The sequence below is a fragment of the Panthera pardus genome, unplaced genomic scaffold (assembly GCF_024362965.1).
Source record: "Panthera pardus isolate Hobbes unplaced genomic scaffold, ASM2436296v1 HiC_scaffold_22, whole genome shotgun sequence".
Lineage (NCBI taxonomy): Eukaryota > Metazoa > Chordata > Mammalia > Carnivora > Felidae > Panthera > Panthera pardus.
In genome coordinates this window covers 1,612,647-1,638,694 of record NW_026526788.1, presented here as the reverse complement: position 1 = coordinate 1,638,694, position 26,048 = coordinate 1,612,647, and the positions used below count along the sequence as shown (strand labels likewise).

The 26,048-nt window shown below is 55.1% G+C and overlaps 1 protein-coding gene across 4 annotated transcripts in view; it reads left to right on the top strand.

Annotated features, from left to right (window-relative positions):
• PGBD5 (piggyBac transposable element derived 5) overlaps positions 1–26,048 on the top strand; it is a 107,026-nt gene that overhangs the window by 53,875 nt on the left and 27,103 nt on the right. For 3 of the 4 annotated variants that reach the window (XM_053910187.1, XM_019419056.2, XM_019419057.2), the window contains exon 2: positions 20,024–20,451. In XM_053910187.1, the coding sequence (XP_053766162.1) occupies positions 20,024–20,451 (428 nt within the window). Of the gene's footprint in view, positions 1–16,597; positions 16,784–20,023; positions 20,452–26,048 lie in introns of those variants that run through there. The other variant, XM_019419059.2, reaches the window with a different exon arrangement.

Below are 26,048 nucleotides of genomic sequence, written 5' to 3'. Positions count from 1 at the left end.
TAAAATGGGGAACAATAGTAAAATCTTAAAGGGTAGGATGAAGATTCCGTGATGAACGAATACGTGTCCGTGCTTAGAACAGCACCAGATACTACTGGGAAATGCTGAGGAAATGCTAGCTTTTTAAAAAATAAATGGAAGTATCATTGGCATGTAACATCAGTTTTCAGATGTACAAGATATTGATTTGGTATCTGTATATGTTGTGAAATAATCAACATAAGGGTAGTTGATATCTGCCTTACATAGTTTTTTTTCTTGCCATGAGAACTTTGAAGACCTACTCTCAGCAGCTTTGCAGGGTATACTGTGGTATTATTTTTTCAAAAAATGTTTTTTTACTTTATTTATTTTTGAGAGACAGAGAGGGACAGAGCGCAAGCGGGGTGGGGCAGAGAGAGAGAGAGGGAGACACAGAATCCGAAGCAGGCTCCAGGCTCCGAGCTGTCAGCGCAGAGCCCGACGCGGGGCTCGAACTCAACAAACCGCGAGATCGTGACCTGAGCCGAAGAAGTCGGACGCTCCACCGACTGAGCCGCCCAGGCGCCCCTACTACGGTATTACTAACTGTAGTTCACCATGCCGTCCATTGTATCCTCAGGACTTAAATTTGTCTCGTAACTGGAAGTTTGTGCCTTGACCTCCTCTGCCAGCTCCTTTGATCATAGGAGGAGAATGGAATGCAAATGATAGAGTAACTGACCTGTGGTCCTGAGGGGCTGGTTGGGCTGAAGGATTGAAGGATAGTAGGAATGTCTGGAAGAGGGCCTGAAATACAAGGCATGTTGGTGAGCACGAGTATTTGGTGAGGAGGGTTCTTGGAATAACAGGTACATAAGTGAAAGCAGGCGTGCAGTGGTGAGGCAGAACAGCCCTATAGAACCTTCCAGATGAAGGCAACCTTTATGGTGTAGGCACTGTGGGGCTAAGGGGCATTTCCAGTAGGGTTGTAGCATGATGAGGGGCACGTTTTAAAAAATTAACTCCAGGGGCGCCTGGGTGGCTCAGTAGGTTAAGGGCACGATTTCAGCTCAGGTCATGATCTCGTAATCCGTGGGTTCAAGCCCCGCATCGGGCTCTGTGCTGACAGCTTGGAGCCTGAAGCCTGCTTCGGATTCTGTGTGTCTCTCTTTCTGCCCCTCCCCCACCTGTGCTCGCTCTCTCTCAAAAAATGAAAAAACATTTAAAAGAAATTAACTCTAGTGATAGTGAGGGTGGAGACAGAGTGCCCACAAGCCTTCCCTGGGGAGGTACAAGCGAGCCTGGTGGGTGCAGTCGTTCTGGGAAGACTGGAGAGAGGGATTCAGGATGCGGGCTGGAGGGCGGGGTGAGGCAGGTTGAGAGCAGGGCCCCCCAGGGTGTGGCCACCTGCAGGGATAACAGGAGCTTCGAGGGTTGAGTGTGTTGCCAGGGAGGTGCTCCCAGAGGTGGGCAAGTAGGTGGTCAACCCCGAAGGGCGGCTGTCGCTGCGGTGAGAGGCAGAGGTCGTGGAGCGTGGGCTGTGGGCAGTGGTGAGGCAGCACGCGGGTTCCTTCAGGGTCCCTCTCCTCCCTGGATGGCTTTATGGATCAGAAAAGGGACACCTTGGTGGCTTGGCAGTTGGATCCTTCCAGTCTTGTGCGTACGTCACCGAGGAACCCTGGGCAACTGCTGTCTCTTCCGGTAACACCACGGGGGTGGGGGGGGGGGAGGTTGGCAATAAGGGACACTTTGCTTCCTTTGCACTCAGCATCAACTTGACAAGTCTTATTAACGGAAGAACCGCCTGATGACCCCATTTAGTATAATCCCGGCAAAGGAGGTGTTGATGTAGTTCCTTAGCGATGTGTTAGATCCTGTCTCTACAGAGAGGCGGTGGAAGGCGGGAGCAGAAGGAAATACCATTTCCCGTGTGGTCATTTTAAATCATAATCAGAGCTGGGAGGTGCATGAGCAACACGTCCCCCAAATAATTCTGTCGCTCTTGAGGCCAAAAGTAAAGGTGCGTCTGGTGTTTGTTCAACCCTGTGATGTGCTCTCTTGCTGAGCTCCCTGGGCTCCTTGAACTCGGATTGGGGAGGAGTAGCCAGAAAGAGATCTCAAGAGTCTCCGAGCATCCGGCAGCCGGCGTCATAATGGTGACAGGTGCCGTTTCCACGCTTGGTGCGTACCGGGTGCTGCGCTCTGGTTTACGCGCCGCATTTCATTTCGTCCTCAGGACTGCCCTTTGAGGCAGGTGCTGTAATCGTCCCCATTTCACAGGTGGGGCAAGTGAAGCTTTGCGGGGCCGTGGACCTTGTCCCGGGCGCCCGTTTGATGGGTCAGATCCGCCCGACTGCGCCCTGGTGCTCCCAGCGCGCAGAGCATTCTTGGAGACTTACCTGTGGCTCAGCCTCGTGCCCAGTTGGGCTCTGCGGTTGGGCGATCCGTTCCCAAGCAGAGCTGACTCGGAAAGGCCCTTCCGCGTCTGGGAACCAGGTCCTGTTCGGCGTGTTGTTGGCCTAGGCCTGGTGCCACTGGCATCGGCCTGTCTCTGGGTTCCCATTTGGTCTTTGGGCCCGTTGCTGTGCCCGCTCGCCTCTCTGATTCCACCACCCCAGCGGCCCACCGCATTGGGACCGAGATGGAGTCGTCTGTGCGTTTGGAGATCTAGCACCATTTCCCCCCCGCCGTACCTCAAAGAGTTTGCCGCAAGGGGATCCAAACCCAGCACCCTGTGCCTGTGCGTGTAGGGTTTCATCCCACGGCAGGGTGATTGCACTTGGAGTTAGGGAGGGGTTTTCCCTTTCACAACCAAAGGCAAGGCAGCTCTTGGCCTCACTTCTAATGAGATTTCCTGTGGCCGAGGGCTCCTCTCCTTCCTAGCTGTTTGTCACTGTGGTTGCTATTAGTGATGCCCGGGGCTAAGAACTGTGCAGATACAAACTCAGCCCTCTTTCTGAGCGTCCTGTGAGCCGGAGAGGTTTATCCCCTTCTTCTGGCAGTAGCAGCAGGAACAGGGAATTTAGGGCTGACTTCTTGACTAGGGACGACAGTTAGGTGTTTGAAAGAGCCGGAAAGAGCCTTAGACCTCTTCTATGGCCTTCTATGGTCTTCTAGAGGTCCTTTATTCTGCCCACCAGGAAAAAACACGTTTGCCCAGCATCAGGCTGCTGATCAGGGCTGATGTGCAGACTGGGGGCCTTTCTGTCTCCACCTGCTGCCCCACGCTCTACTCTGCCCTGCTGGGGTCTGCACACACCTCCGGCGCCCACCCTGGGCAGCCGCCAGTCCGCACAGTACCAGGTCCTGGCCCTGCGGCGTGTGTTCAAAGTGACTCTTGGGGTTAGCATGGACAGGCTGAGTGATGGTAATGTGGTCAGATTAAATGGGAACGGGGACAGCCCCGGGGACAACTCCTCAGAGGGCAGGGGCCACCCGATGGGGAAGCCAGGGGCAGAGGCTCCCTTGGCCCTCTTGTCAACGGGGCTGCTGGTTTGGATGCCGACTCTATCGTCTGCGGTCAGTCTGGGAAGAACCCCCGCGCGTGGATCGAGTGGGTAAAAGGCAAGCCGATCCAGGAGGATGGGACCCCTCATGGACGCTTCAGACAAGCTCCAGGTTCGGTGGGAGATAGGGAGCGCCCAGGGAGCTGGGCGGTTGGAATTCTCTCCTTAGCGAAGCGTGCTAATAAAATGACACAAAACTTCTCCTCTCCGAAGTATTCCTTGGGACTGCGAGTGCATAGAAAGGAAGGAATCTGTGCGTTCCAGGGTGACGTCTCCTGGCGCTCTGCCCGTGTTCTTCTCTATTGATTCCACGTCGAGCCAAGAGGCTGTGGACAACAGCGGCGGCGACAGTGATAATAGCAACATCAGAAGCAGGAATACCCCATAGTGCCTGAGTGCATCCTGATAGATTCCTACCTTATATAATCCTCCTACTGCGCTACTGGGTAGGTAGCCTGAGGCTCAAGGTCACATAGCTAACAAGCAGCAGATTCACACTCAGGCTGTTGGGCTGGAATCTGCACTGTCCACCACGAGCTGTCTGGGGAGGATGGCAGGATTTAAACAAATACGGCGTCTGATGTGGAAGGGTCCACAGCAGCTCCCGACGCCGGTTTGCCGAGGGAAGAGAGATGCTCTTTCTTGCTGTCTGCCTACGTCCTCCTGGGTGTTTTCCTATCTCATTGTGAGGTTCTTCCATCTAGAGAGAGAGAGAGAGAGAGAGAGAGAGAATGAGCGAGCTCGGATGAGCTTGTGTCTTTGAAACTCCCAAAGTCTGGCCTGGCCATCTATTTATCTCGGACGTAAGGGATTAGGAAAGACGGGGAGTTATTTTCCTTGGTACATCTCAAGGACCCGGGAGGAAATTTCAGCCTGCCCACCTGCTTTCTGGGTTTAGGACCAACTCACAGTTGGAACATAGTGTGGGAGGGCCTTCCCACCTCTTTGGCATTTAGCTGCCCCCTCCCCCCTTCTGCTGGCTCATTAGTACCCACAGCCCCTCCAGGCCGGGCTCTCGCTTGCATTTTGCCCGCAGCTGCTAACAGCTGTTTTTCCTTCCCAGAGTCTTGACAAACAATACCCCTGGTCACAAAGAGGAATATTTATAACCGATGGAAAGCACAAATAAGTATTTGACTGCCATATTAACATTTTGGGGACCCCTAGAGCCCCCTTCTTCAAAATATCATCTGCTGGGTTTTTTTTTTCTGCTTCTAAAGGCCATTCATTTGGTTATATCATCTGTTTCCAGAAATCATATTCAGAAAAGCATAACGAAAAAAATGGAAGTCACTTATAACCCTACCGCTTAAAGATGGTCATGGTGAACCCTTTGACTTAAATCTTTTCAGCTGTTTAGAGTTTACAGGCACACTTTTTTTTTTTAAGTTTGTACCAAACTGTTTGTACTGCTTTCTTATCTTTTTAAAGATGGTCTCCTGAACGTTTTCTTACGCTCTCAAATACTCCTCGAGAACATTCCTTTTTAACGTAGAGAGGATTCCACATCATGAATATTCCCTATTTGGGGACATTTAGTGTATTTGGACTGTTTTTCCTCTGCAAAATACACGTGCATCTCTGAACATTCCCTTAGAATAACATCAAAGCTTGTAAACAATTTGTAAAGGCAGATTTCCCCCTTGGAAATGTTATGCCTTTTTATTCTTTGATAAACAGAGAGATGTTTCTGTGAGCTCTAAGTAATACCGGGCGCTGATCTTTTAAGAGGGCTCGAATGTTTGGGGGAGAGTGCCGTCCTGTTTTGCCCTTCCCCACTAAGTGGGGCAGATATGTGACCCCTTGCTGCGCCCTGGCCACCTTCACCCCCAGGAAGCGCTGCTCGTCAGTCACGACCCTACCCTTCCCCCCAGCCACAGACTTCAGAATCCTCCTTAACACCGGTACAGGCAGCTACGAGCCACGCGAGTTGACACAAGAGCCCGAGCCTATTTGCCATCTGTGGGTCAAGGATTGACGCCTATTCCGAAGAGGCGTGCAGGGTGCTCTGTTTCATTCATTCCTGGAGAATGGGCTGGGGGTGCGGAAGCACCTGCACAGATTGGTTTTAGAAGCACCGTGTGCCGAATTTCAGTAGGCATCTTGAGCAAGACCAAGATCTACAAGGCACCTGGGGTGGCTCCGTTGCTTGAGCATCCAACTTCCAGATCTCACAGTTTGTGAGTTCGAGCCCCACGTCGGGCTCCGCGCTGACAGCACGGAGCCTGCTCGGGATTCCCTCTCTCTCTCCTCCTCGTGCTCCAAATAAAGAAAGTTAAAACAAAGGAAGATGTGAAACAATCAGGGTTTGTTTGGAAGTATGCCAGCCTTTCCGTATCCACCCCGATTCGAAGGGTGTCAGTTGAGAGGTGCACTCTGTGTTCTTCGTGTTTCCGTGGGTTACTCTCCAGGCGCAAGCCCTTTATCAAGTAAGAGAACAGTCGTGGGCTGATGGTGGGCAAGACGTTTATGGCATTTGCCGGGCACAGCTTAGTGTTCTGTGTCTCCTTACAGCTTTCACTTCGGATCCCTCGCGCTGGTTTCTTTGTCTTTATGCGTGAAGATTAGGGATGGTCGCGTATGTGCTCTGCAGTCGACCTGTCTAGCGCGGCGTCACCTTGCCCAGAAAGGAGCGCTAGAAAAACCCGAGAGCTACAAAACTGCTGGCTAAACGTGGTCACGGTGCAGCCCCATGTGGGTAATTCGATTTGTCAGACGGTGAGCCCTGAGCAGCAGAGGACCCTGCTTTTTCCTGGACTCAACGGCATTAGAGACACAGCTGCCTGTGCGTCACGGGCAGTTCTGTCCGGAAGGCCCGCCCCCTGTCACTCTGCTATGAGACACCTAGCTACGCACCTTGGTCGCTGCAGCTGCACCTCGGCCGGCTAGGGTCGCCTCCCAGTGGGAAGCGTTTATCCCCCTCCTCACCCCCCCCCCCCACCCGGTCCCCCTCCTCCTCCTCGGTGCTTAGGCAGCTGGTGCACACGGCTGTGATGAGCACTTAGGGCACTACACTTGGTCGTGTGCTTGCGTAGGAAGGCAGCCACCTGGGGCATGGAAGCAGCTTGGGCTCCTACTCAAGCTCCGACCTTGAACAGTTGCTCCAAGCCCTGGGCCTCCGCTTACACATCCGTAAAACTTCCCTTAGAAATGAGACGCCTGCGCTGTTGGTGGGAAAGCAAACTGGTGCAGCCGCTCTGGAAAAACAACGTGGAGGTTCCTCACAAAATTAAAAATAGATCTACCCTATGACCCAGCGGGAGCACCGCTGGGACCTTATCCAAGGGACACAGGAGTGCTGAGGCATAGGGGCCCGTATACCCCAATGTCTATAGCAGCGCTTTCCACAATAGCCAAATTATGGAAAGAGCCCAAATGTCCGTCGACTGACGAGTGGATAAAGAAGATGTGGTTTCTATATACGATGGAATACTACTCGGCCATGAGAAAGAATGAAGTCCTGCCGTTTGTAGCAACGTGGATGGCACTGGAGGGTGTTAGGCTAAGTGAAATAAGTCAGGCAGAGAAAGACAGATGAAAACATATGTTTTCACTCCTATGGGGAACTTGAGAAACTTCACAGAAGACCATGGGGGAAGGGAAGGGGAAGAAATAGTTACCGACAGAGAGGGAGGGAGGCAAATACAGAGAACACGCTGAGGGTTGATGGGGGGGGTGGGGGGGAGGGGAAAATGGGTGATGGGCATGGGGGAGGGCGCTTGTTGGGAGAAGCACTGGGTATTGTATGGAAGCGATGAATCACGGGAATCTACCCCCCCAAACCAAGAGCACACTGTACCTCCTGTATGTTAGCCAACTTGACAATGAATTATATTAAAAGGAAAAGAAGAAAGAAAGAAATCTGGTGCCTGCGTACATTAAAACCCTAATGGAGCCCTAGGCACAGCATCACCTCTGAATCAAGGTTAGTGTCCCCTCCCCACACTGGATGCCCCAAACTTAGGTACCTCTTGAAATTAAAGAATGTACCTCAGGGGCGCCGGGGTGGCTCAGTCGGTTAAGCGTCCGACTTCCGCTCAGGTCGTGATCTCACGGTCTGTGGGTTCGAGCCCCGCGTCGGGCTCTGTGCTGACGGCTCAGAGCCTGGAGCCTGCTTCGGATTCTGTGTCTGCCTCTCTCTCTGCCCCTCCCCTGTTCATGCTCTGTCTCTCTCTGTCTCAAAAATAAATAAATGTTAAAAAAAAATTTTTTTTTAAAGAACGTACCTCAGTGGCTCCCTTCCTGAAGGAGTTATCGGGCCTTTGTCCAACTCCAATGGATCTGTCGGGCACAGAACAACACACTGTGGGTTTCCACTCTCAGGTTCTTTGATGCGGTGGCCAGGGGCTAAGTGGCAGTCACCCCTGTGTCTTCCTCAAAGAGCGGGTGTTTCTTCACCATCCCTGAATTCTTTGGAATTCAAGTCTCAGCTGGTTCTTTCCGCTGGCCAGAAGCTGGTCCCCAGGACGGATTCAGTGACAGCCTGACTCTCCCAAATGAAGAGTGCCTCTCTTGCCCTGGAGCTCGGTCTCGTCCAAGGGTATTTTGTTGACGTTGACGGCTGCCATTTTGCAACGTCCTGAAGCTGCGTTAACTTGAGCAGACAGCCGGGGGCCTCGCTGATCTGAGCTGGGCTGTGACTCTGGACGGCGTCTGTGAGTGCCTGGTCCCATCCAAACCCAGAAGGGAAAAGGAGGTCTCGGTGACACCCCAGCAAATGTTATTCAGCCAGCCAGCTCTTACTGGGATCCAGTAATGGGATTCTGGAAAATAAGTAAAATGAGCCCCTGTACTTGTGAGGCTTGTGTCCTAGCTAACGCTGGGGGGTCAGATCACAGGTGGGCAGCCTGGGGGGAGGCTGCTGGCTTCCTTTCCCTCATTTCTATAGAGGCGTCTGCTATTGTCAGCTGTGTGTGTTGGGGCTGTGAGGTCGTGTGGTGGGGGGGCACTGAAACTGGAAGAATCTTCCGTCAAGATTTACCACAGTGCGGTGGTCAGGGGCATGGACTCAGGCTGGGCCATCAGGGGTGGCTTCTGGTCCTGCCCTTTGCTGGTTGTGTGACCTCAGGCAAGTCCCTTAACCTGTCTGTGACTCAGTTTTCTCATTGGATACATGGAGGTTAGTAGTGGTGCACGTGTCTCCGAGTTATCATCAAGGAGGAAGGGAGTCAAACTATCATTTATAAAGCAGAACACATATACAGCATAAGTGCCATATACACGTATGCTGAATAAGATATGTAAACGTTCTTTTATGTTCACGGAGAAATAAATAACATACCCGGCCCAGCTACACTTGGGGAACGGGGCTCTGGATGTGTGACCCTGAGAAAGGAAAGGCTCCAGGAAGAAAAAGGATAGGAGCCTGAAGGCCAGAACCGCCCCCAACTCAGTAACCATAACATTGACCTCCTCTGGTTCCTTGTTTCCTCTTGGGGAGGCGAGGCTGCAGGTGGCTGGTGGGGGGGGGGGGGGCCAGCCTCTCCCCACAGTCCCCTGGATGCAGAGGTCGGCACCTCCCTCCACCGGCTTGACTCGGTGAGTCATAGCATGAATGTGGGTCCTCTCTCAGGCTTCCCGGCCAGCTTGGACAGGATGTACTTCTTTCTTGCCTGGTCCCTGGTCCCTGGTCCCTTGCCTTCTCTCTCCCGGGGCCTGGAGGGCTGTGCAGGGCATTAGAGGGATGCAGTTAGGGTGCAGGGATAAAGCCCCTCCGGCCTGCCTTCCTTCTTCTTGGCCCAGCTGAGCCGAGACAGCGCCTGGTCCCATCCTCCACGCACAGGGTGCCATGGGTGTCCCCGAGTACTAGAAAGGAGGATGAGAACTCCACCGGAAGCCTTTGCTCTCCCTCCTCCCTCCACACCCCAGCGATCCTGCAGTCCTGCACTCGGGTGCCCCCGGGGGACACAGGCACGCAGAGCAAATACAGACGCCTGGTGGAGGGAGACAAGGAGCATGGCCTGGGGTCCACACAGCCATGCTGGGCTGTGAAAGGAGGCAGCGGGTTGCACCAGCGATGCCAAGGCAGGAGGGGAGGTGCCCGAGAGTCAGCTGTCAGCAGCGGGGAGGGTGGCCAGCCCCTGTGTCCTAATAGGTTTTTCGAGGGAGGGAGTCCAGCCCAGTCCCACGCAGTGGCCTCTGATGTTCCTCGTTGACCTAACCACCATCATGTCAACACAGACCCTTGTCACTGCTGCTTCTCAAGCAGGGCTCCTGAGCCCCAGAGCAGAGGTCCAGGCCCCACCTCCTGATGCCACCGACTGGGTTCAGGATGCAGTGTGGCCTGTACCTTCTCTTTCGGGTTGGAAAGGGCCGGACCCTTTCTGGGGCCTCCCAGAGCCTTCTGGCCTCTTCACCGACTCTCTCATTCCCTCTGGCCTGTGGCGAAGCCATCTCAGAGGTCATGATGGGCCTGTGCTGGTTGCTTTTTGTCCCCTTCCTTGGGCTCCCAGTATTTTTTTTAAATACTAAGACTGGTTTGCAAACATGGCACATTTTATGTGCCCGGCCCAGTCTGTGCATCTCCGTAACTCTGTGTTTAATCTCTCTTGTAGATAGGCACAAAGGGCTAAACCCAGCGTCTTGAGGAACGTAAGGTGTGGACGAGTGGGTCCCGCCCGAATCCCTACTCCCTCTTCAGGCACACGCATGCGCGCACGCACGGGGTGGTCCTGCCCATACCTCGGGCTGTCTGCAAGGGGTCCCTGGCCCTACATCCAGCGCACGCGTTGTGGATCCCACCCTTTGTCTTGTCTACTCTCCCGCCTCATGTTCTAGTGAGCACCTCGGTGCCCTTGACCTTCTCTGTGAGCTGCAGGGTGCTGCTGTTGACCTTGAGACCTGGAGGGTCATTAGCCTTTGAACACATTCCCTTTTCCCTGGCTCGCTCAGCACACCTCAGTGGGCCAGACACTGTTCTAGGCGCCTCAGACCCAACAGACAAAACTCCCATCCGTGTGGACCTTCCACAAACCCCCTCTGGACCTCTCCCAAGGGATTCGCCATCAGTGACAAAATCCCTATGACTTCCTCCAAAATTATCCAGGATTTCCGGTTTGCGCTCCAGCAGCCGGACCCATTGGTGGTGCGCCTGCTTTGCTGGGCCCTGTCGTCCCCATCGCTGCTCGTTTTGGAAGCGGGGGGGGGGGGGGGGGGGGGGGAGGGCGTGGGTGGTGCCTCAGCTCAGAGTTCCTTCTAAGAATTTATTTCAGCCAAAGAAAGAAACTCCCAAGTCCATATATATTTAAATAGCCCCCTTTTCAGCTCCTGTCCTGTCTCGCCACAGCCTCTGTCCTCCTTCCTGGGCCGGCCCTCTGCCTCCCCTCACCCTCCCCAGGTCAGAACTGCATCACGCGCCTGGGAAATTGGAAGCAACCACAACGCCAGGAAGACTCAGCCATCTGGGGAGTCCATGCCCGCGTGTGTGGGTGGCGCCTGGCGGGGGGAAGAGACCGTCGGCTCCTTCATTCACCAGCCGGGGTGACCTGGGGCAAGACTCTTGCTTCCGCGGCTGCAGAGCGGGCGTCCCGGCGCCTCTTGGGTTGACCCCCGTGAGAATCAAGTGTGGTCAGCTAACTGCTTGTTGTGGTGCTTTATGCACAGAAGACCCTCCGTGAGGCACACCAGAGTTTTCTATATGCCATCAGGTGCAGGGCTTGGAATACGCTTCTTGAAGCCCAGGGGGACTGTCCATGCTTTTCATCGTTCGCACTCTCCCGGAGTGCCCGGGGCGCGGTCCCTTTCTCTTGCCTGCCTCGGAGGAACATGCACCGTGATGCTACGCGGGACTGGCCAGGGCGGGCAGCAAGTTGGGGACACCAGTGGGCTCAGCGGGCGCCCGGTGTGCGGGAGGAGGAAGGTCTGGAGAAGGAGCCTGAGGAAGAAACAGCACCCAGGCACATGGAAGTTGGCCATGAACCTGGTTTGGTTCGGCATGAAGAACCAAGGTGGGTGTCCTTGGCACAGCAGGAAGCAAGGGAAGCAAGAAAAAGCTGTGAGGTCACGGAGGAAATGAGCAAATTCTCTGGGTGGCCCGTCCCCGCTGGCCACTGCGCGTGACACGGGGCCTTTGAGGTGGGGCCAGCCCCAGACGGTGGCCCCGTAGCTCCTCAGCTCCCCGTCCCCTCCCCATCGTGTACTTCCCAAGCGGGAGACAAAAATCCTGCCACTCTTTCTGTCTCCAAGCAGAGGCTTTAAAAATACAGCCTCCTGTGAAAAATAGACACGGCGTCTAAATGAACTATCAACTGTGGTAGCTAAGGCTGCTCTTCTGTAATAGCCATCTGGTAAGTCAGCTCCGGGAAGTGGGACAGGAGCCGGGGGTAGGGGACTGGCGGATGCTGTCGGGCACGTGATCAGATCCCATCACTGGGCACCTCAGCCTCTTGCTGGGCGTCCTCCCTCTCCGTCCGCACCCTGACTGTGAACCTCCTGGTACCGTTCTCTTTGTCTTCGCTCTACCAACACGGAGACCGTGGGTCGCCGAGGACTATAGACCGAACGTTTGCGTGGCCCCCGGAACTCCCACCCCGTCCCCAACACGACGGTACGAGGAGGTGGGCCTGTGGGAGGCGCCTAGGTCATGAGGGTGGGGTCTCATGGTGGGATTAGTGTGTCTTAGGAAAGAGACCCCAGAGATCTCCCTGGACCTCCCCCTGCATGGAAACACAGCGAGAAGACGGCCCCTTGTGAACCAGGGAGTGGCCTTCTCCAGACACCAGGTCTGTCAACACCGTGATCTTGGCCTTCACCTCCAGAACCGTGGGAAGTAAATTGCTGCCCTTCAAGCCGCCCGTCCCACGTGCTCTAAGATGAAGTGATGAAGCACCTTGCCCAAGGTCACGCGCCTCGTGCGTCACGGAGCTGGAGGCCAGTCCCAGGTCGTCGACTCTGCTGGCCGGCAACTATTTCCGAACCGTGCTAGGTGACTTTTACATAATTATTTACATTCCTCGGAATACTTCCGTCGTTGGCTCTACCGTTTCATCGGTCTTGGAAGGGGGAGGAGGAGAGTTACCCGTGAGGAACTGAAACCCAAAGACACTGGAGTTTCACAGAGGCTCGGTTAGACAGGGAAAGAGCCGGGAACAGAACCAGCTCCCTCCCGCCCCCAACCCCAGCTGCGGCCAACTCCGCCTCTCATCCTTTAACGGCCACCTACCTCTCCCCACTATGCTTTAGCTCAGCACGAAGGAAAAGTGAAATCTGTGCTTTGGGTGGGGAAGTGTCCTAGTGGAGAAGCCTGGTCCGGGGGCACAGGGGATGCGCGTGGTCCTGGGCGTGGGGTCTGAGCCTGGACCAGCCGTTCTCACAGGCTGCACGGAATCTTAGCCGTGGGAGGACTCACAGACTCATGGATGCCATGGAATAGCCCCGTCACCTGGCCTTTAGGCTACTGCCACTAAGGGAGTCACATTCGCAATGAAGCTTTGCGACTGGCAGTGTTCGTTCCTTCCTTCGACACCTGAGCTGTTGGTCAGGGTCACGGCCCCTCCCGTGTTGTCACCTTGCTGCTTACATCCAAACCGGATGCGGCGGGAGCAGTAGAAGTTCCCTGTTCTGCCCGTCCAAGCGCGTGTGACCTGATCTCCGTTCGCGAACAAAGTCCAGAGAACAGTGTGCGCGTGACCTAAAATGTAAACGACCAGAGCTCCAGAGAGAGAGGACCCTGGGAGGGGGTGGGCAGGCCCAGGCGAGAGCAGATCCGTTTGGTTCCAGCTGCTCCCCGTTAGCTCAGTGCACGTGGAGATGGTCAGGGTCCCTCCCCACCCCCCGCCCAGCAGAGCACCCCGCCCCCCCCCTCCCCCCACTGCAGGTGGCAGGCCCTTGAGCTGGCCGTCACACATAGATGAAGACTGTTCACCTTACACAGTCGTGTAAGACTGTTCCTTATAGGTGTATGGGTGCCTCGTTCTTGAAGTTGGGCTGTCTTGAAAAGCTTTTATATGTCAGGCATGGGTGCATGCCCCCCCCTTCTCTGCAAAGCAGTTCTTTGTCACGTGACATCTGGTCAGGGGTGTAGCTTTAACGTCCCGAACAGCCAACACATTAGCCCTCTTCTACAAGAACTACTCCTGTGAACGGCGTCACCTCAGGCGTCCCATCCCAGAATTGTCTCTGTATTGCCGGTGTCTTCTCCCGCCACTGGGCTGGATTAACATGAGGGAGACCATGCATGGGCACACGCGTGCATGTGCACACAAACACGCACACACACACGGCTTGCCCTTACGTGCTCCTGACAAGGAAGCCTTGCAAGCGATAAATTGCGTGACTGATGCTGTACTTGGGTTTCCCGGCCGGGTTTCTGCATGTTTTCTAAAGGCCCTGGAGAGCGGCGAGGAGTCTCACGTGTCCTCTGGTGGGAAGGCACCATTTCGAGGACTTAACGCTCATCTGAGCCTGTGTTGGTACGTCGTGGGTAAGCGTTGCAGGTCGGCCACACCTAAACTCACTGGACGCGGCTCCCAGCTGCCCAGTGAGACAAGTGTGCATTACCCCATCTGGCCACACGGATGAGGGGCCGAGCCCCGGGGAGGTGAGGAACACGGCCTGGACTCCTACCCAAGGCTCCCGCCCCTGTGTGGACATTCCTTGATCTGGCTGCGAAACGAATTTGTTCCCGGTCACGTAGCCATGAGCCACGAGGTTAAACAAGGAAGGAAGCCTTGGAGGTCTCGAGTGGCCGTGTGGCTGGATTCTGCAGCCGAGACCCGGGCCTCGGCAGCTTGGCAGACAGACAGCTCGTCAGACAGACAGCTTGTCCTGCACGTCAGCCACGGGCGGAGGGAGGAAGGAGATAAACGGAGAAGACAGGAGGATTAGTTCAGCCCAAGATAAAGGCCCAGCTGCAGCCGGCACTGAGCACAATAGCTTGGCTATTTCCTACGTTACCTTTTTACAGAATATAATATCTTGATTTTTTTTTTCACATCTCAGCTGAGAGGAATATTTTTGTGATCGCACAGGATGTTCTTTTATATTTTTATATCTGCTTGATTTTGCCTGGGGAGAATCATTTTGTTATTTTATTATTTATTTTATTAAACATTTTAATGTTTATTTATTTTTGAGAGAGAGAGAGAGAGACAGAGTGTGAGCGGGGCAGAGGCAGAGAGAGAGAGAGAGAGAGGGAGACACAGAATCCGAAGCAGGCTCCAGCCTCCGAGCCATCAGCCCGGAGTCCGGCGTGGGGCTGGAACTCAACGAACCTCGAGATCGTGACCTGAGCCGAAGTCGGCCGCTCAACCGACGGAGCCACCCAGGCGCCCCTCATTTCGTTATTTTAAGCCCTTAATTCAGAATACGAAGGGATCCTTATCTGTGTCACAAAGCTGCAGACGATTGCTGCCCCACGATGCCGGTTGATGCAAAATGCCCTTCACATCTCAAAATGACTGCTTTTGTCCCTGGAAGGTTGGACTTGAGAAAACCACACTTTCCTTCCAGACGGTGTGAAGGAGGGGATCAGGGCCACATGTGGCTGTGGCCGTGAAGTGGGCACCATGAAAGCGGGCGGCGGTCGCTCCTGCGGGACCCTCACACCAAACGGGGCTCATGGTGGACCGGCCAGGACGGGCCGCGGCCTGTGGCTTTCATTCCCTCCGTGGTGGTTCTTACCCCCACTGGCTGGGGAAGGAAACCAAGATGCAGAGAGGTTACGTGGCCTGGCCACGGTCACGTAACCAGCAGCTGCAGACCCCGGCCACGTAGGCTTCCGCCTCCACACAGATGTTTCTGGCTGTCCTTACCTTTTTTATCAGACATCGACATGGGCTGCTGTCCACGAAACCGGATCCCTTCCATGGGGCTCAGCAAAGAGGCCCTTCCTCCTGCGTGGGCCGTGGAATCGGCCCTCCCCACTCACCCACTCTATCCACCTTGTCAGCAGGGGCGTCCGGCATACCGTGGGCCGGGCTTAGAGCGCCGCGACCACCGGCCTTTACCTCGGCTGTCACACTGCGGCCGGGTCAGAGGGTGGGACTGCAGAGGTGGACCAGAACGGGTGTGTAAGTCCCTAACAGAACAACCCTGGCCTCTGATAAATGCAGGAAGGAAGTGCAGTCTGGATGGGGATGGGCAGGACCGGCTCTCTGCTTGTGGTTGGGGGCGCCTCATCAAGGAAGGCTTGCTTCCTGCGGACGGGTCTGCGTGGGTGCAGGCCCTGGGGTGGAAGGAGCGTGCCAGAGCCCAGGCCTGACCCCAGCCCTACCTGCACCCCTTGTGCTCAGCTGCCCTTGGAGAGCGGCCTGGGATGGGGGTGGGTAGCTGTGACCCGGCCCTGCAGGGCCCCGAGCGCTTGGTCAGGAATGTGGGTTCGCTTTAACGCGGTGGCAAGTCCCGGGAGTGTTTGAATTCAGCAGGGGACTGTAGCGACCTGGTTTATATTCTTTTAACGATTTTTCCTGTTGCTGTGAATCCTTTGGGCGGAGACCGTTTTTGCCTTCTAGGCCAGGGGTGGTGGCTGCCTGGGTCAGAGCAATGGGTGGCTGATCACACACTCCAGCAGCAGGACGCGAGGATGGGCGGGATGCGGGGCGCCGGCAGCAGAGGAACCCGTGGTGGTTTTGGTGTCTGGGGGGGGGGGGGGGCGCTGGCGGGGAGGAGCAAAACGGGAGAGGACAGTGAGGCATCTGGAGTTTCAGCCTGGACACGTGTGTTGTAAGATGCTCTGGTTCAAGTGGAAATGACAAATTGATGAGGCCCCAGGGTTCAGGCCGCCTCCGGTCCCCGGCTCGCCCGCAGTCCGCTCCCCCTGCCCAGCACACCTGCATGGAAACTGAGCACGGCGCCGTGCGTAGAGGTGAGGGAGCCAGGAGGGGAAGCCGGGTGGCCACCCCTCAGGTCCCCCCGGTGCTCACTGGCTTCAGGAACAGCCCCAGGCCCTCCCCACACACCACCTGTAGTGATTCCCCCTAAAGCGGGAGCACGATCTGCGGTGCTCACAGCCCTTCTCGCCTCGCTGCGGGGAGTCCGGGCCCTGCCCCCAGTGCCTGCAGCCAGCCTTCTCTCTTGCACAGTCCGCTAAACTCAGGGCCTTTGCGGGAGATGTTCTCAGTGCCTGAGATCGTCTGTAACCTCCCGGCCGCCATCCCTTTGCAGCCGCCAGTCTCGAGAGCCGTCTCACGCGGCTCGTCCATCCCCCCCGCCCCCACTCCCAGGATCTGGACTCGGGGTCCCTCTTGTGAGCACCGGCCTCCCCCGAGCCTGACATCACTGGTCACTGTCTGCTGCCTGCTCCTGTCCCTACACCGAGAACTTCCTGGGGAGAGAGCACTGGGTCTTACTCCTCTCTTCCTAGGATCCATACGACACCCGTGAGTGTTCTCGGAATAAGTGGTTTCTGCTAACTGCCCTTGCGTTACAGTCCACCCCCTGAACGGGACATCTGCTTTTGTAGATGTCGCTCCTGGAAAGAGGGGGTCGGTTTCTACCTTGGGGTAGTGGTTCAGGGTGGGGGCGGAATCTCTTCAGGGAATCTGAGCATCACTGGACCATTCTTAATGCTACCCTGGGCCCGTGGGCCTGCTGTGGCATCCTGGGATTGAGGGAGCAGGTGATCCCCGGGGGGCTGAAGGAACCAGGTGGGCGATGGTTGAACCAAGCCCTGAAGAGTGACTTGGTGACATGGTGGGGCGGGGAGGGGGGGGAGAGCACCGGCCTCCCCTGGCCGGGAGATGACTGTATGAGTTTATAGCCTGGTCATGCATCATCAACACGCAGAGCCCTGTCTCCCTTCGGCAGACCCGAAGGTAAACGCGGGCATTACAGGTCCTTCCTACCACCCTGCCCCCCACCCCCACCCTCACTTCCATGCCACCTTTGCGGTTTTTTTCCCTTCAGAATTCCTTCTGGCTGTGTGCATTGTAACCCTACATAGCCCACCATGAAATGTGTGTGTGCCAGAGGTAGAGGGAGCTCGGGGGGGTTTGAGGACCATGCACCTGGCTTAAGCCGTGTGTATGCACTGTGTGCAGGACAGCCACATCCCTTCTTGTCCACTCTCGAGAGCAGAAGTGGCACGTTAATAATTACAGCAGCAGCAGGTGCTCTCAGACTGGTGCTGGGCCAGGTGGGAAGACGGTCGCCGCAACGATAAGGCGCTTACAAGTGAGTGACCTTGGGCTGGATCCCTATACTTCTGAGCTTCTGTTTCCTTCCCTGCAAAAGGGGACGAGGCTTCACGAGGATCTTGTAAGGATCACGTGGGGTAATAGCCGGAAAAGCTCCTGTGAATGAATCAAATGTAAGAGAGTCTTGTCTTGGCTGGGGGCGCTGCCCACCCCCAGAGCCATATTATTAAATAGCCCTATTATAAATAAGGTTGGCGATACGGGTTGAATCTACTGAATAGCATTTTCTCCCTCCCACCTTCCCTCCATCCCTTCCCAGGGACTGGCCTGTGCCAACACTTTCCAATACGAAGAATCAGAACAGCTGAGACGGGCAGTGGAGGATGCTTGTAAATCCAAACTAAACAGATAAGAGGGAGCCAGCTACTTCCCCGTTTCTTCATTAAACAGTTGGCCAGGGCAGAGTTTGCTGGGAGAATTCATTGCGAAATAGCCCGGGAGGCAAAATTGCTTTAAAGATAACTTTTGGAAGAGAAAATTTCACTCTGCTCACTCAGCATGATGTAGCAATTAAAATGCTGGTTTTTCTCCTCTTTGAGAGCTACCCCTGAATAATTTATGGCTTCACCCACCGGAGGGTGCAAGGCTTCCCTGAAATAAGATGATTTCCACTAAAGAGTGGGTGTGGGGCTGTAGGCCGCAGGCCGCTCTTACTCACCGGGGCCCCGCTGTCTCCTGGCCTCGCCGTCCCTGCAGCCAGGGCCACCTGCTCCGAGAGCAGTTAGGTGCCAGTGGCACCAGGACCCGCCTGGTGCCCTTCCAGTAACTGGTTGGTGACAGTGAGTATGGTGGTCACTTCACTCTCCGGGCTTCAGGGTTTTTTTTCTACAACATGAGAGCAATTGAGCATTCCAAAGCCCAGAGCCCGGGGCAGTGGATTTCTGCTGATAACATCTCAGTATAAGTCTCTAGGTTTTCACAACAGCCTTGCGAAGCAGGTGTTCCGCTTTCCTTGTGGGAAAGAGGGAATTTATCTAAGACTGTGCATTTAGCTAGATGTGAATTCAGGGTTTCACCTCCCCACTCTATCCGATCTGAAACCTGGGCGGTTGGGTGTACATTGTCTTATTTTGCTGTGAAAAAACGTGTTTTTCAGAGACTGCCTAAATCAGTAGTAGAGAAAGGTTTAGGGGGGGTGGTTAAAATTCTGGAGAGCGTGCCCGGCTTTGATTAGAAATTGCAAAGCTGGTCTCCTCAGGGGGCACTTGGCTGGCTCCGTTGGTCGGTGGACTCGGGGTCTCCGGTCGTGAGTTCAAGCCCCAAAGTTGGGTGTAGAGATTACTTCAAAAAAATTTTTTTAACGTTTTTTTTTTTTTTTTTTTAATTTATGTTTGAGACAGGGAGAGACAGTGCATGAACAGGGGAGGGTCAGAGAGAGGGAGACACAGAATCGGAAACAGGCTCCAGGCTCTGAGCGGTCAGCACAGAGCCCGACATGGGGCTCGAACTCATGGACCGCGAGATCATGACCTGAGCCGAAGTCAGCCGCCCAACCGACTGAGCCACCCAGGTGCCCCCCCAAAAAATTTTTTTAAATAAAAAAAGCTTGTCTCCTACAAACCTCTACATCTTGTTAGCCTGACTTAAGACACTGGGATTGAAAGCCGTATCTCTTATGGGTGGATGTGTGTGTATGTAGTTCAGAACGCTGTCCCTGCATTAGTCAAAACTGTGAGATTTTTTTTTTTTAATTTTTTCTTTTTAATGTTTATTATTTTTGAGAGAGACAGAGACAGAATGCGAGTGGGTTGGGGCAGAGAGAGAAGGAGGCACAGAATCCGGAGCAGGCTCCAGGCTATGAGCTGTCAGCACAGAGCCTGACGCCGGTCTCGAACTCAGGAGCTGTGGGATCATGACCTGAGCGGAAGTTGGACGCTCAACCGACTGAGCCATCCAGGCGCCCCAAAACTGTGAGCTTTTTATTACCTTGGTGAAATTATCTGAACAAGCCCCTTCAGATGTATTCACCAATAAATTCCAAATTGCCACGTGGAGAGCACCAGGAGATAAACATTGCAGCCTCTCCTGGGTGGAAATTTTCAGGCCCCGAGGGGTGAAAGCATTCTTACTTACAGAAGTCAATTTACAAGAAAGCGAAACGAAAGGCAGAAAGCCACGGCGGAGCTCCTGTGTTAAGTTCAGTGTGCCCTTGCGTGGGTCTTTTCCCACGGCTCGCGCGTCCCTTTCTCTGAAGTTGCTGGACAGGGAAGAACGCGGGGCCCCGGGGTGCACGGTGGAGGGAGGACCTGCAGGTGCGGGGCCCGGGCGGCAGGGGGCGCGCGTGCCGCTGTCCAGGGAAGGGGACCGAAGTTCATTGGGGGGGGAGGGGCTCAGGCCAGCCAGCTGCGCTGGGAGGGGGCGGGGGCAGGGTGCACCCTGCGGTGGTGGTTGCGGCAATGAACCCCCGACCTGCCTTCGTTTTAGGCCCAACCCGAAAGATGCCCCCCAGCGCCAGTGCCATGGACTTCTTCCAGCTCTTTGTCCCCGACAACGTGCTCAAGAACATGGTGGTGCAGACGAACATGTACGCCAAGAAGTTCCAGGAGCGCTTCGGCAGCGACGGCGCCTGGGCCGAGGTGACGCTGACGGAGATGAAGGCGTTCCTGGGCTACATGATCTCCACCAGCATCTCCCACTGCGAGTCGGTCCTCAGCATCTGGAGCGGCGGCTTCTACAGCAACAGGAGCCTCGCCCTGGTCATGAGCCAGGCCCGCTTCGAGAAGATCCTCAAGTACTTCCACGTGGTGGCCTTCCGCTCCAGCCAGACCACGCACGGCCTCTACAAGGTCCAGCCCTTCCTCGACTCCCTGCAGAACGGCTTCGACTCTGCCTTCAGGCCTTCCCAAACCCAGGTGAGATCAGCCGCGGGGGTGCCCCGGGACCGCCCCCCGCCCCCCGTCCTGCCTTCTCCCGCCCTCCTCGGAGTGCAGGGGAGCGATGGACTCACGGCCCCACGCCACAGAGACCTCAGAGAGCGGGGTTCTGCCGCTGCCTGTCCCCCTTCCCGTACCCCCCTCCCCGTAATGGCGCTTTCTTTCCAAATAACGTGTTTTCCAGGCTCGTACGTTTCATAATCATATATATATATATATATATATATATATATATATATATATATATATATATATATTTAAGTGTATTTCTTTTGAGAGAAAGAGAGAAAGCACGAGTTGGGGAGGGGGCAGAGAGAGGGAGAGAGAGAATCCCAAGCAGGCTCCACACTGTCAGCACAGGGCCCAGCGCAGGGCTTGAACCCGCAAACCGCGAGATCACGGCCTGAGCGGAAGTCGGATGTTTAACAACTGAGCCACCTGGGCGCCCCAATATTCTTAGATTAAGAAGAACCTCTGATGGTTCACTTTCCCGTGTTCTCTGAGTAGGGATGTACTCCCGGGTTGGTGGTGGAAAGGGCTGAAGCCTCGTAGGTAGCAGAGGGAAGGAGGCCAGGAGGCCGGATCTCAGTCGCCCTGCAGGTAACCCGGAGTCACTCAGGTGGGGGGCGGGGGGTCCACCTGGCACACTGTCACCAGCGGGGCCTCTGGACCAGGGTTCCATAGAGCCCCAGGTCTGTTAGGGTCCCCTGACACCACCCCAACTTCCCTAACTGGTTCTAGAAGGCTCTGTGTGCCCTCAGCTCCTGAGCGGCTGCCTTCTGGTGTCGACCTGTGGCCAGTACACTTGGCTGTGGTGAGATAGGCGTTCTGGAATCGTCCTCCAAACTGCTCTGCTGGCCTCGCAAACTGAGGAGGCAGCTCATTCCCGAGCTGCCTCTAACCAAAACTTTAGGACGTGTTCGGCCCACGTGAGCCCAGTTCCTTTTGGCCTGTGCAGTGTGGAAACCAAAGTTGACGTCATTTTTATTTATGCGTTTGAGTAGCCATCCATCTACCCACTCTTCCTCGTGCGTTTCCTCCAAGGGCCTTCTTCATAAACCTCAAATTCTTTTCGATGTTTTCTCTTTCCCTGTCTCTGTATCTTGCCTTTTTCTCTGCGCAGCTGAAAATCACAGGGTTTTTGTGGGGGAAGATCTCACTCTATTTCAGGTCTGTGGGAGCCTTAAAACAATTTCTGGAAGCGTTCCCCCTGCCGTGCTGTGAATGTGCTGGGCTCGTTATGATTTCCAGGTGTTTGTGATGCTCTTTCTGACGCCGAGAAAGTTCTTCCCTCCTCTCTGCCTTAGCAGACTTACCGAGTCTCCTGGGCCCAGTGCAGGGCCCATGGGCCGTGGCGGTTCCCGCTTTCCTCCCCCCCCTCCCCCCCCCCCCCCCACTATTTATAGGGCAGCCGAGTGCCAGTCTTTCTTGTCCCCAGTTGTGTCTTGACCTTCCAAACAGGAGGTGGGATCCTTTGGGGATGCAGGCCCTGCCCTCCACAGGCCTTGTAGGACCAAATACAGGGCCGGGCACATTCGTTTTTGCTGCGCTAAATATTTGCTTGGTTGAAAATGAACCAAACTGGGGCCCTTCTGGCTGGATGCAAGGGGTAAAATACAGTATTCTGACCATCCTTGGGGCCAGACATTCGAAGAGCCCCTGGAGGAAGCTGTGGGCTGAGTATCTCTCAAGAACCAAACAGCCGGCTGCTTGGATGATTGCTGTTTAACAGCTGCAGGATAAGGTTGCTGAAGATCCTTCTAGTCCCGGGACCAGGCCAGCCTTAGCCAGGGTTATATTCATGTGTGTTGTGTGCTGCTGTGAACCGGCCTCGTGCTGTCTGCCTTCTGAACCTGCAGGATCGGATACCCTGAGACCTGTGCCCAGGGCGGTCACCATGTGTGCGTGTGTCTCTGGAGCCCGGGGTGGCTTGGGGGCACACTGTGGCGCCTGCTAGCCAATTCTGAGACTATAGGCCTGTCCCTTCCCAGCCAATTCTGAGATTATAGGCCTGTCCCTTCCCAGCCAATTCTGAGATTATAGGCCTGTCCCTTCCCAGCCCAGGCATGGGTGCCCTGAGGGGGCCTGGCACCTTCCCGAGCCAGCAGTGGCTGGACGGCAACCCGCGCGGGCAGCTCGGCCTTCCTCCCTTGCGTGGTTCAGGTGCGCAGCGAGGAGACCAGGACCGCTGAGAGCCCGGGGACAACGTTCGCTTTATTCTTGCCCCCACGTCTGTTCTTTGTTTCCGGGTTGGCGAGGCCGAGAGAAAGAAGAGAGTCCCAAGATAAGTCTTCCTTTGGGGAAGGGCTCCTTGGTCGTGTTGGAGGGTTTTTTCCCCTCTCTCCTTTTTTCCTTTTTTTTTTTTAACATATCCTTTGTGTTTGATTTTCGTGTTTACCTTTGTGTTTGTGAGGTTGTGTCTTCTTTTGGCTTACCGTCTTGGTATCCAGTGCCTTTTGTGTTGGTCAGGGTCCCAGCAGGAAACGAGTCCTGTGTTCTAGAAGGGCAGTTGAGGACGACCGGATGCGGGGGACTGTGGATGGCGTGTGGTCAGGGTGCAGGGACGTGACAGGACTGGTAACAGCAGTGGGAAACTGGTATCAGCCGAGGGCCGAGGAGAGGGTGTGGGCCTCGGAGCCCAGAGGTGAGGGCACGGGCAGGCAGGGGGCCTCCTCCTTCTCTCGCTCAGGCCTCCAGGTTGGCCAAACAAACCCAACGCCAGGAACAGAGGCCTGGATGGTGTGTGGTTTATAAGAGGGGTGGAAAGGCGTAGGAGGGGTGGAAAGTGGGTCTTGGGGGCAAACAGAACACCCAGTACACTCCCCCCAAAGGACAGGAACCCGAGGCAGAGGGAACGTCCCAGGGCCCTCGGATCTGTTTTCCCGTTGGCTGATAATCAGATGGCATTTTCCTCTCCTTCTGCCTTCTCCTGACTGTGGGCACCGTTGAGTCAGCTCTGTGCCCGTAGGCACGAGAGAGTCAGGCGAGGGGGATGAAATCATGAACTGCAGCGTGTGACTGATTTTGAACATGATTAGGTCTTCCTGTTAGCTGGGGGCTCCTACAAGTCCTTGTACCCCCTTCCTTTGCAGAGAAGCAGCTGGACCCTGCGTGCCCTGGAAAGCGCTGGCCTTGCTGTGTGGGGCGGGACCTTCCGTCCCACGGGCCTGCCGGGGTGAGGGGCGTCTTCCCCTGACCTCCAGCATCGGCCACAGTATGCTTGGCTCCCACACTGCTTCTCTTCTCAGCAATGCATCTGCCTCCTGGAGAGGCTTCCTGTCCTCCTTGACTGAAGAAGCTAGAATTTCTTTTTTTTTTTAAAAACTTGTATTTAAGTCCCCCTTAGTTGACATCTAGCATAATAATGGTTTCAGGAGTAGAATTTAGCAATTCATCCCTTACATATAGCACCCAGTGCACATCCCAGCAAGTGCCCTCCCTAATGCCCATCCCCCATTTGCCCCCCCACCCCACCCCTGCCCCCTGCCGGCCTGCCAGCAGCCCTCAGTTTGTTCTCTGTATCTTATGGTTTGTCTCCCTCTCGGTTTTTATCTTATTTTTCCTTCCACTTCCTATGTCCATCTGTTTGTTTCTTAAATTCCACATATGAGCGAAATCATATGGTTATTTGTCTTTCTCTGACTGACTTATTTCACTTAGCACAATACACTCTGCTTCCATCCACGTTGCTGCAAATGGCAGGCTTTCATTCTTTTTGATCGCCGAGTAATACTCCACTGTATATATTTACCACATTCTTCATGCATCCGTCGATGGACATCTGGGCTCTTTCCATACTTTGGCTATTGTCGATAGCGCAGCCGTAAACATGGGGGTGAGTGCATGCGCCCCTTTGAATCAGCAGTTTGTACCCTTTGCATAAATAGTCGTGCAATCGCTGGGTCATAGGGTAGCTCTATTTTTAGTTTTCGGAGGGACCTCCACGCTGTTTTCCAGAGTGGCCGCCCCAGCTTGCATCGCCACCGACCACGCAAAAGAGAGCCTCTTTCTCCGCATCCTCGCCAACATCTGTGGTTGCCTGAGTTGTTCATGCTAGCCTTTCTGACGGGTGTCAGGTGGTATCTCACTGAGGTTCGGATTTGCATTTCCCTGGTGATGAGTGATGCTGAGCATCTTTCCATGTGTCTGTTAGCCATCTGGATGTCCGAAGACGCTAGAAACCGTAAAGGTGTCCTGGTTTTCCAGCTTTTCTGCTCCGTGAAAAGTCCCTGCATGGGCTCTGGAACGGTCATTTGGATGGAAGGTGATGGCCTAGTGAGTTTGGCCATCTGGCACCCCAGAGCCTCAGGGCCCCTCTGAAGGGTCTACACGCTGCCTGCTGAGGGCGGTTGGAACAGTTCTCCAGCACGTGTGGGTGGTTCGGCTCCTGGCTGCCAAGCGTCCCTTCCACGTCCTGCTCCCTCACACATACTCTGCCCCCGACACGCACCCTCTGCCCCGCCATCTCTGGAGCCTTTCCCTTCCAGCAAATTGCGACCCTCCAGGATGAGTTGAAGCTTTCGCAGAGCCTTCAGAAAGCTGACGGCTCTCAGTCTACCGGTAACCCACGCAGCCACAAGTCGCGCGCACGTCTGTCCGCACGCGTGTGTATACCCGAGTGCCAAACAGAGAGATGCATCATGTCCTCAAAAGTGGGGACAGGTTCCGTAGGAGGATATTTTCGGGGAGGGATTATACAAGTAAATAAATGGATGCTTTGCCTTTCCTCTCCCCTAACCGACTGCCACGCCCCAAAATGAGCTTGTCATGCACAGAAGGGGACTCAGGAAGTACACTTGGGGAGCAGAGAGATGCTGGCCGGTGGGCAGCCCGGCGGAGAGAGAAGTGGTTTTCCGGCATGGGTAGTTTTCACGCAGAGGTTGCTTTGGTGAGGCATGCGATGAAATACCAACGCGCCCCTGAGTTTAGGTAAACGCACACAGACTGGAGGTACGCTGGCTTTCTGAAGATGAGGGAGGGAGGGCAGTTTTCTGTACTGTGGCTTCGGAGGGGGTGAGTAGGACACGCTTCTCCAGTAGGCCTGATGGCGCAGGGAATACGCGGGCAGCGAAAGGACTCCTTTCTGCCCTTTTCCCCTTTCCCCCTCTGCTCAAATGGAGCACCACGGTGGTGGGGGAGGGGGTGTCCATTTTGCTACAGTGGCTCCAAATGGGGTTTCGAGTATTCTATGAGCCCACAGAGTCAGCAAGGCGTGAGGGCCCGTGGCCGGCAGCCTCTTCAGCCCTCCCGTTCATAAGCGTAAGACGGGCAGGGCCAGGTGTCACGTCCACATGCGTCCAACAACAGAAAAACTGAAGGGGGCCACACTGAACCCTTCCAGTCTGTTGCTGTTTTAAATGGAATTCTAGGTAGCACTGATGGGAGGTTGAGAGGATAGCGTCCACATCGCAGTCGCTAAGTATTGTCCTCCAGTCTGCCCTTGTCAGACCGTGTTCTGACGTCACCTGGGAACTTGTCGGCAACGCAGAAACTCCGGCCCTGCCCCAAACCCGCTAAATCAGAATTCACCCGTCGGTAGGATCCCGGGTAACTAGTTTGTTCACTAAAGGTCCCAA